Source organism: Psammomys obesus, unplaced genomic scaffold, assembly GCF_907164565.1.
Source record: "Psammomys obesus unplaced genomic scaffold, mPsaObe1.curated_primary_1811, whole genome shotgun sequence".
Classification (NCBI taxonomy): Eukaryota; Metazoa; Chordata; class Mammalia; order Rodentia; family Muridae; genus Psammomys; species Psammomys obesus.
In genome coordinates this window covers 6,234,818-6,245,123 of record NW_026585504.1, presented here as the reverse complement: position 1 = coordinate 6,245,123, position 10,306 = coordinate 6,234,818, and the positions used below count along the sequence as shown (strand labels likewise).

At 51.6% G+C, this 10,306-nt stretch overlaps 1 protein-coding gene across 1 annotated transcript; it reads right to left on the bottom strand.

Annotated features, from left to right (window-relative positions):
- Positions 1-2,356: 2,356 nt before the first annotated feature.
- Positions 2,357-9,110, bottom strand: Cpxm1 (carboxypeptidase X, M14 family member 1). Its single transcript, XM_055603491.1, has 14 exons — positions 8,917-9,110; positions 7,909-8,070; positions 7,694-7,803; positions 7,441-7,580; positions 7,247-7,337; positions 6,560-6,710; positions 6,375-6,463; positions 5,939-6,062; positions 5,661-5,857; positions 5,402-5,581; positions 5,019-5,316; positions 4,715-4,854; positions 2,795-2,897; positions 2,357-2,710 (listed from the first exon to the last, which is right to left on the bottom strand). The coding sequence occupies exons 1-14, from the start codon at positions 9,062-9,064 to the stop codon at positions 2,469-2,471; spliced, it is 2,175 nt and encodes a 724-aa protein (XP_055459466.1). The 5' UTR covers positions 9,065-9,110; the 3' UTR covers positions 2,357-2,468.
- Between the last annotated feature and the right edge of the window lie 1,196 nt (positions 9,111-10,306).

Below are 10,306 nucleotides of genomic sequence, written 5' to 3'. Positions count from 1 at the left end.
CAATCTCAGCTCTCCGGCAGACAAAGGCAGGCTTGAAAGTTCAAAGCCAGCAGCTTAGGGAGACCTTGCCTCAAAATTAAGCACAGGGAGAGATGTTCAGTGGCGCAGCACTGGCCTAGCTTCCACAGGGCACTGCATTTTCACTACTTCGAGAAAGACAAGGCAGATAAAGTTAAGAGGATACGTTTCATGTTAAGCATGCTTTACCACAATTAATTTTTAAAGTTCTTTATTTTTTATGTGCATGGGTGTTTTGTTGTGTGTATGTATGTTTTCCACATAGTGCCTGGGACTAGAGTTACAGACAGTTGTGAGCTACCATTATGGGTGTGGGAATTGTACTTGGGTCCTCTGGAAGAGCAGCCAGTGCCCTCAGCTGACAAGCCATCTCTTTGCCTCTACAATTAAATATTTTAAGAAGAAATTTGAGAACAAAGCTAAAGGAAAAAGGTATAAAATGTGTGATAGAACATGGGTGAATTCTGGTGGTTTCTGTGCTAAGGGGAAGAGTTTTTCTTTTCTTTTTTATTCTTTTAAAGATCTAATTTTTATTATTTTAAACTGTGTGTGTGTGTGTGTGTGTGTGTGTGTGTGTGTGTGTGTGTGCAAGCACACGTGCAAACTCATATGTTGTGAGTAAAGACTCCTGGTACCTGCAGAGGCTAATGTGCACAGATGGCCTAATGCTGGAGTTGTCACCTGGGTCCTGGAAACCAAACTTCGGTCCTTTGCAAGAGAAGTAAATGCTGAGCTATTTCTCCAGCCCTAGCTAGTACTGGCTCATTTTAAACAGAATCCCCTCAAGTTGCACAATACAGTGACCTTAGTCAGAAATCCTCTCCAGTGTTTCCAACACATAGACAAGCTCACTTACCACTGGCTTAACTTTGTTTTAGCTTGACTTCCTATAGTGTAAGGAGGAGAAGGACAAGAGCTAAGTCTCCTGGACTTCTTACCTTGGATTATTCATATAACCCAGATCCCACTCAAGAGAAGCTCTGACCTTAGACTTAGGTGTAAAATTGGACAACTGACAGTCACAGCAGTGGAAGTGTCTGGTTCTTCCAGTAGACATAAAGACGTTTCTAACATCTAGTCTCTAGTATCTTACCTCTAATAGAAAGCAAATGGTGAGTGTTGGTTCCTGTAAGATAGTCCTATGCTTGGCATACAACATGCTTGGCATTCCTCTGGTCTTTCTTGACACTGGCTGTGTTGTTTTAGAATAGGTAGCATTGAAGTCTGGTCTCTTGGGAATTATATAAACTAACACCTTTTAACAAATCCTTTTACTTGAGCCATCTAGAGTAGATTCCATTGTCTGCAACTAAGACTTCTGTTACATCTAGTGAAGTGAAAATGAAATCCATAAACAGAGCAAGCTCAGGAACACAATGGAGCGATTTCTGCTACTCTGAATTGAAAGCCAGAATTGAAAACCTGCATTTTAAAAATGTCCTAGTTAGCTAAATTAGTTAGGTCAGCATCAACAAAACCAAATACAGATTCATAAATACCAAAGCAGGGACAGCCAAGATGGCTTCAGAAGGTAACAAGCTTGATGACCTTAGACTCCTGAGGTCCAGCTAGTAGGAGAGAACTGACTCTCAGAAGTTGTCTGCACACACATGGCACCCACACCAAATAAACACAAATTTAATAGCAACAACAGTAAATAAACGTTATTAACTTCCTACTTTCTGGATAAAATTCTCTTTTCCCCTTTCTCTAGTGGTTTTAATATCTTTATATGCTACTTCTAGCATTACACTTTTCTGTTTGAACTCATTGTAATGGGTTGTTTTCTTGGCATGACAGATTCACACGATTCCTCCTTTAGTAGGATGGAAACCAATCAAAGCCTATCATTTATTGCTGCTCTCTGAATAGCTGGCAAAGTAAATTCAAATGCTTTTGACTGATCTTGAGTCCCTTGTCTATAACCCTATGCCCAGTCCACCTTGAATTTCAAGCCCACCTCTACTGTGTCCTTGACTGAGTCCCTGCAGACCCGAATTTCCCGTGAGTGTGAAATGGCCAAACCAACTGCCTTGCACCGTGGCATGCTTGAGAGTGTATTCACCTGTCCCCTACTAACTGGCAGCCCCGGAGGCTGGGCATAGACATTGCTTGCACACTTGGCACCAAGCAGATGCTTACAGAATGTAATAGCACCTGCAGCAGAAAATCAAAGCGAGTTGTTCTGCAAGTGTCAGTTACAAGGGCTGGGGTGGCATCTTCTTCGCACCCCATGCCCTAGTGTGTCAAGTGCACGCAGGGTAGGAACTCAGAGGCAGGCTGAGACCTACCCTGGAGAAGGAGCTGGGGCACAGAGAAAAACAGGAATATCAGGCACCAGGAAGCTTTAATGAGCCAGAGCACCTCTTTTCTTACCCTGTCCCTCCCTCCTCCCTCAGTTCTGGACAGGTCCAGCCTGTCAAGGATGTGGCTCTCTTCAGCTGAAGACATTAATTCTTCCGTCCCCTCAGCAGCTCTAGCTTCCTCCGAAGGTCTGGGGGCAACTTAGCCCCTGCTGCCAGCAGCTCCCGGAGCCTCTGTTTGGGAGTCTTGGTGAGTAGGAAATTGCAGGGAACAGGGCCCTCTTCAAAGGTGACCCGACAGTGTCTTTTAACGCTGTGGTAGCCCTCAGCACTGGCTGTCACCACGTAGTCCCCAGGAGTCAGCAGCCGCCAGTAATCTCCTCCCCACGCTGAGAGACGTGAAGGGGTGAGGTCAGGCAGGGTTCAAGGGTCTCTACCTCCTGAGCAACCCAGCTCCTCCCCCTGCCACACACCTGTTGTCACATCGTGGTTGATGCCCTCCACGGCGATGACGGCATCCGCAATCCCCACCTCTGTGTCTTTGTCCCGTACAACTCCAGCAATGCCCATGCGCACCTGCAGAGCAAAAGTTTCGAAGATTTAAAAAGAATTCTTCTCTCACTTATTACATCCCAACTGCAGGTCCGCCTCCCCACCCACTTTTCCTTCGTTTCCCTTCAGAAAGGGGCACAACCATAGCATATGTGGAAGGCCTAGGTCAGACCAGTTCAGGCTCCCTGATGGTGGTTCAGTTTCTGAGCCCCTATGGGCCCAGGTTAGTTGATTCTGTGGGTTTTTGTGTGGTGTCCTTGACCTCTCTGGCACCTACAGTCCTTATTTTCCTTTGTCCACGGGATTTCCTGAGTTCCACCCAATGTGTGAAGATTTTTGTTTTAAGGCAAAGTCTTAATATGTAGTCCAGGTTAACCTTGAGCCTGATTCTCCTGCCTCTACTTCTCAAGTTCTGGAATTATAGGTATGGCCACCTCAGTCTGTAGAGTTTATCAAAGCTGGCTAGGTGGGGTGGCCCATGCCTGTAATCCCAGCACTCTGGAAGGCAGAGACAGGTGGGAAGGAAGGAAGGAAGGAAGGGAGGGAGGGAGGGAGGGAGGGAGGGAGGGAGGGAGGGAGGGAGGGAGGGAGGAAGGTTTATCAAAACCTTGAAGAAAAAAAAGACACTTTTCCTTTACATAGAGTGAGATTTCATTAACTTTCTGGCTGTTGCCTTGTAAGCCTGATAAGGTTGGCAGGTCTACCATGGGCCTAAATGACAAATTTTCTATTAAGATTATCTTCTAGTCGCTAACTTATACCTGGCCTTTGGGCTTTCCATAGTGTGTTGGTGCTATTATTAGGTGTCTCTGTATGTTCTCTTTCTCTCTCCTTTTTTCTTCTTCCTTCCTTCCTTCCTTCCTTCCCTCCCTCCCTCCCTCCCTCCCTCCCTCCCTCCCTTCCTTCCTTCCTTCCTTCCTTCCTTCCTTCCTGTTTTGAGACAGGGTTTCTCTGTGTAGCCTTGGCTGACCTGGACTTGATTTGTAGACCAGGCTGGCCTTGACCTCACAGCGATCTGCCTGCCTCTGCCTCCTAAGTGCTGGGATTACAGGTATGTGCCACCACAGCCCTGCTCCACCTATTTCTTTAAGGCAGGGTCTGTCCTTGAACCTAGAGCTCACACTTCACTAGGCTGGAAGACAGCAAAGCTCAGCAGTGCTGTCCACCAACTTAGAGCTGGGGTCATGGTATTTGTGGGGATCCTCAACCTGTTACATGGGTGCTGGGATCTGAACTTCAATCCTCTTTTAAAATAATGTTTTTAATGCATATTTATTTTGTGTGTGCCTATGTTTGTATGGGGTACACGTGCTGTGGCAAGTGTGAGGAGGTCGGAGAACTTGTGGAAGTCAGTTCTCTCTTCCCACCACGTGTGTCCCGGGATTGGACTCTGGTGTTAGGCTGCACATCAGGGACTTAACCTGCTGAGCCATCTCACAAAGGGAAGATGTCTTTTGTAGAAACCATGGATGCTATTCTTATACTCATAGGGATGTTAGTCCCTGAGGAATACAACATTTTGTGCCAAGGCAGTTTTCACATCTGACAAATGTCTTCCCTGAGAAAAGCTACCCTGACAATGACAGGTTTGTGACAATTCTAGGGACCACCCTGTAGCCTCAAGTTGCTCTGGCTTCTGTTCCACTACAACATCTGAAACCACTTCCACTAGGAAAGTGCGCTTCCTGTCCTAGATCATTCCAATCTGATGTCACATCCGGCCCACAGCGTAGTGGGAATCTGATGCCAGTTAAGACTGCTGGTGCCCCAGCTCTTTAAGGAACCTCCTAGGCTGGCCAGGAGAAGCTCGGGGAGGCTGGAACTGGGGACGCAGAGCCCACCTGCTCCAGGTAGGTGAGGAGGGCATCTTTGTTGTTTTCCCACTCTTGAGGCAGCTCCTTCTCATGAGGGAACTTGTCACAGGACAGCTCCACAGTGACCTCAAAGCAATTGGTGTGCAGGTAGCTGAAGTCATTCATGCCTGGGGGTAGCAAAGACACTGGGGTGTTAAGTGGGTAGATAGGAGCCTCTCTCCGGGTGCTCATGAGAGACACTCAGGGAGACAATAAGAAACGTACATTACAAAAGACTAATGTGGAATAGGGGGCTATGGGGACAGGACTAATTCCACTCTCGGACACATACTCCCAGGAACTGTGTGCCAGTCAGCTCCATTGATGATATTGCCATGCAAAGAGAAGTCCTGGCTATGACAAGGTCGGCGATCTGTGTCTTGCATGGCCCTATTAGTGCCAGCATAGACAGTGCTAAGCCAGCGAAAGACAGCATCGTCCGGTGTGGGGGTGAGCTCACGAGCAGCCCAGGGGGTCCGAGTCATGTCGAAAGGATAGGACACCACAAGTTCACCCCCATGGAGGTTGGCACTCAGCACAAAAGGAATACGAGTCATCCATTTGATCACTGCCCACGTTTCAGGAGCCACCTAGACAAGGGGAACGGAGGCTAGTCTGCACACAGAGACAAAGGGAGCCTTACGTGGCCCTCCACCGCTGCCCCCAAATACTCACAGTGGCATTGGGCAGCGTATAGTAGGCAGGCAGTGGCAGGTGATGGTTGGGGACAGTGTTGGGTACCAAACCATCATCTTCTGCATACCATAGTGGTGTATTGAGGTCAGCAAAATTGTGGTTAAGGTCAATGCCCTGGTGGGTCCAGCGACCCTCTGCCCAGCCTACCAGCTCTGAGCCCTGCCAAGAAAGAACCTTGTTCAACTCAAACAATTTCTAGGTACCATGGCAGAAGGAAGAGGGACACACTTGTGCCTACCTTTTGGTAGGCAGTCTCATAGCCATCAGGATTCATGGAGGGCAACAGGTGAATTCGTGTCTCAGTGAGCAGCCGAGTCACTCGAGGATCGCCACGCAGGAACTCACGACATAAGTACTGCATCAAAAGCAGAAGCAGCTCCCGGCCCAGGGCCTCATTCCCATGCATACCAGCCACATAGCGGACCTCAGGCTCTCCTGGAAGCACATGGAGGCTTAGAGTCAGCTCACACCTCAGCCTGCCCTGTGCCCACCTCTTCCCGTGCCATCAAGCAGTACCCAGCTCATGCTCCCCAGGCTGGTCCGACATTTCCATCACGTACAGCTTCAGACCCTGGTGGCTCTTTCCGATGCTGTAGATGCGGGTGATGTTGGGGCACTGCTCGTTCACCTGTTTCATCAGCTGGGGTGAATTTACACACAGAATGACAGTTACACACAGAAGTCAGACCATGTGTAACCATGGAAGGACCTACAGGGTGGATGTCCACACAGGTGGAAGCAACATATTATGGTCCAGAAAAGGCACACCAGAAAAGGGATGGTGTCATGACAAGGGTAACTGGAGCGGAACTTAGAGATCAAGAGAAGTAGGAAAAGTGGGACACAGGGGGAGGGGACACATGGGTAGTCACAGTCGGTTTGCCCTTGGTGGGAAGGCATCGGCAGCCCCTACCAGGGTCATAGGAGTTGGACCTTAGAAGTTGTATCTGACCTTCCTCATGGCTTTATAATTGTGATGCCGGAAGTCCAGAGAGTCAGAAGATTCTTGTGTATGGGCCTTTGGGAACAGGTCATTAGGATCTGGTAGAGAGCGAGTTTCAGGGAGAAGGTTAGTTCATGGTGAAGGATGCCCTTGAAATCAGGCCCTGCCCATACAGCCTTTGCCCAGCTGCCCACCTGAGACTGGACAGGCCAGGATCTCTGCCCGGAGGCAAGAGGCACCTCCCTGGAACCAGGTCTGAGGCAGCAGGCGAATGAAGCGAGCCACCTGAGGCTCTGGCAGGAGGTTCAACACTGTGGTCTCTGCGTCTGAATTGGCAGGAAATACCTGGGGATATGGAGCCGCTTGCTGAGGCTGCTCAGACCCCACACTGGCTCAAGATCCACGAATGGAATTAAGGCCCCTCTCCCTGGTGGGGTCACCGGGAGACGTGCAAACATGGACCTCCATTCCACAGCTCCTGCAGTGGGTAACCTCAGGCAGCTGTGTTTTCTGGCACGTTTTCAGCTCATTAGAGCAACATACCCGTTCTGCAGCCTTGTACAAAAGAGGTCCATGAGGTGGAAAACAAGAGCCAGGAAAAGGCAAGAAGCAAATGAGCCAGAGGCTCATGGTCAGAAGGGATGTCCCAGAGAGAAACTGCAGCACTTACTCCATGATGGAGTGAATGGGCTATCCCAAAGGAGCTGCATAAATAACTGCCCTGTGAATGCACAAAACCCTGGGTGTGAGCCTTAGCCCTGCAACACCCCCCCCCCAAGTTCCTCCCGGAGCCTACATGCGTACCTGTTTTATTTGCAGAAAATTCTAACCATAGCCCAGCACCCTAATAGCCAGGTCCCAGCCACTGTGGGGCCACTTACCATGTCCAGCCCACTACTATGATTCAGACTTCTCCACCAGGTCTGACTGTCATTGCTGAACTGGACCTTGTATGACATGACCCAGTCATACCTGGCCGCAGAGAAACAGAACTATTAGTGCTCCTATAGTGCCACTGCAGCATTTCTGTGTCTGTCAATCATCAACTCCCAGCCTGAGTTTCAGCCTGCCTCACCTCCACACAGAATTTCTGCCCTGTGTAACAACTCCTGAGAAGCGGACAGGATTCTTGGCGTCCACCTGAAACCAAGGCTCAGTGTCTTGTTGCTCCGCACACCAAGCCCCGTCATACAGGTCACCGTCCTCCAGGCCTGACTGTGGACACAAGGTCATGGGTGCTCAAGCCCCGGCGGGCCAAGAGATAAGGGGTCAGATGAGGAGAGAGAGGGAGAAGGCCCCTCTGATCTGACAGAGCCACAGCTACCGACCTGGATATTGAGCCGTCCTCGGTGTGGTCCCAGACCAAAGGACTGGCTGCTGGAGGCCTCAAGCTGGCTATCTGAAACCCGCAAGGACTCCAGGCCTAGAGGGGGACATCCTGGGGTAAGGACAGAACAGTGAGACAGGATTAGACAGCGGGAAACCAGAGCTGAGCTGAGGCTTGGTCACAGGCTAGGCAGGACCCCGGGAAGGCAGGTAGTACCTGGCTCTTGTTTCTCAGGGCGAGTAGAGGTCTTTGCTGGGCTAGTGGTCGCCAAAGGCCTGGCAGTCCCCAAAGGACTGGGCTGCCTTAACTTCTTTCGCTTCTTGACAACGATCTTTTTCTTCTTGATTACTCGAAGCCGGACATGCTGGCCTGAGGTCTCTGGGTACCAGGAGGCAATGTACCGGATGAAGGAAGAATGTCACGAGACCCAGATGGAAAGGTCTGTTAGCCCAAGAAGGCATCTGAACATATGGGACACCTACTACAATTACTGACCTCCTAGCATGGCATGCAAGGCCTGTCATCTAACCCCAACCTGCCTCTTTTAGTCTCTTTCTTGGTGCTTCCTTCTTAACACAAGTATATCTCTGGCCAGCGTCTCCTCTGGCTCCCTCCATAGCAATACTGAGCCTTTAGAAACTGGTCACTCTAAAGATCTGAGTTTAGTTTCTAACCTCCAGGCTTTGCTCCAGTCGGCCCCTCTTCAGTAATACTACCTCCTGCCTCTGATTTTGCGCCTTCCCCAAACACCCTCCAAGCCATCCTTAGCTTCAGGCAAGGCCTCGGGTCTTGTCCTGAAGTCCATGCTTGGCCTACCTGCTGACCTCGGAGCTCCCAACTCACCACAGGAAGAAGTTGGGCGGCCAGACAGTCTGCCTATACCCATCAGGATAGTGACCTTTCCTCCATGCAGTCTCGTTTCCCTGTCTTTTCCCCTCAAGTCTTTGGCCTTAAACTCTGGGGTGAAGAGGCTTATTCTGCCCCTTTTAATCTGGTGTCTCTTCACCTTTCTTGAGCTCCTCTGGTTAGGCTGGAGTTGAGGCGACCAGCATCCCACTGGGCCTGCCCTAAGACTGCTGACTAGGTCTGACCAGAATTGGGTTGCTGAGTCAGCAGCCATTGCACAGGGCTGTGTGTGTGTCCCTGTACACAGGGCGGGCTGGAGAACCCAGCTTGGGGAGTGGGTCTGACCTGCCCAGCAGCTGACTGGGTCCCGGAGCTCACCATTTGCCTTCGTGGACGGCTGTGCAAGGCTGCGATGCGGAGCCAGGGTTGAGCTCGGCGCCAGGCCCAGCACTGAGGCGCTAGGCGCCCCCAGACTCAGACCGACGGAAGGCGCAAAGGCGGTCACAGCGAGCAAGAGACCCCACATAGCGGGAAGGGTCGGCGGGCGCGCTGTGCGAGGCTCTCGGTGGGTTCGCTTCTTCCTGCGGCCGTCTGCGGAGCCCCCCGCCCCTTCCTGCCCGCCCGCCCTCCACCGCCCCACGCCCCTCCGCAGCCTCCGGCCCGCCCACAGCCACTGGCTGGAACCCGACGACCTAGCGGATGGGAGGGCGGGCTGCGGGGAGCCTCGAGGACCCCCGGTGGCGGCGGACTCCGGTGAGCCCCAGGACCCCCTCGGCAGCGGCGGGCTGGGGCCTCTGCCCATAGACCCAGTGCCGCAGCCTTCCCGGTGCCCGGCCTTTCGCAGTCTGCAAAGCCAGCGCACATTCCTCTCCTGCGCGCGCCCACCCCACTGCAGGCGCCTAAGCAAAGAGCTTCGCACGTGGTCTGAATTTTAGGCAAACTTCAGTTTACAGACGGGTAAACTGAGGCTCGGAGCGGTGGCTAATTGACGCGGCCAAAGTAGCAAAGCTGTGAGCTTTGGAGAGGAAACTACAACCTGAGAAGAAAGCCCACCCAAGCCTCGGGTGCCTTGCTGGGGCGGATAAGGCAATGCAGGAAAGACCACGGGAAAGCAGTAGGTGGGGGGCTCAGAGCTGAGGGGACGACGAGGGGTCCTCCATTAATCCCAAGACAACTCATGGGGCACAAAGAGAGGCGGCGCTTCTCTAGTCACCACCATCCTCGGCCCGCCTCTTCTCCGTTTCCCTTCCTTGGCTGCCACGTTTTTTTTGGGGTTACATAACTCGAGGAAGACAGCCAGAGCTGATAACGGAGAGGCCATGGCTCTTCCCGATCCACCTCCTTCCTCTCCTCCTCCTCCTCCTCCTCCTCCTCCTCCTCCTCCTCCAGTAGTTCTCAGACTGGAGTCTTTCCCGGGACCCTTCTGGGTTTCCCCCACACCCCCTCACCTGAGCCACCCACCCCAAAGAAAGGCCTGTGCCTCTGGTGTTTGCTTTGTCTTCACTGTGGTCCCCACGAGAAGCGTCACCAGAGGTGGCTGGGACCTCTAAGAAAAGGTTGCAGGGCCATGGTCGATGTAAACAAACTGAATAACCTCAAGCCATCAAGGTGGCGCCTTTCTGGCAGCATAAACAGAATCAGGGTCTGGTGGAAATGCATGAGGCCAGGTGGGGGCTCCTAAGCTGAGGGCTTCTGTAGGGACCATGCTCAGAGAATAAGCCGTGCCATCTGGTCCAACCATGGCACTCCAGAAAGGGGTAGAGAGCTT

Coding starts and splice junctions, on each gene's coding strand:
- Cpxm1 (XM_055603491.1), bottom strand. CDS start 9,064: ATGTGGGGTCTCTTGCTCGCTGTGACCGCCTTTGCGCCTTCCGTCGGT. Junction 7,338..7,440: donor GGCAGAAATTCTGTGTGGAG/GTGAGGCAGGCT, acceptor CTCTGCGGCCAG/GTATGACTGGGTCATGTCAT. Junction 6,063..6,374: donor ATTATAAAGCCATGAGGAAG/GTCAGATACAAC, acceptor AATTCACCCCAG/CTGATGAAACAGGTGAACGA.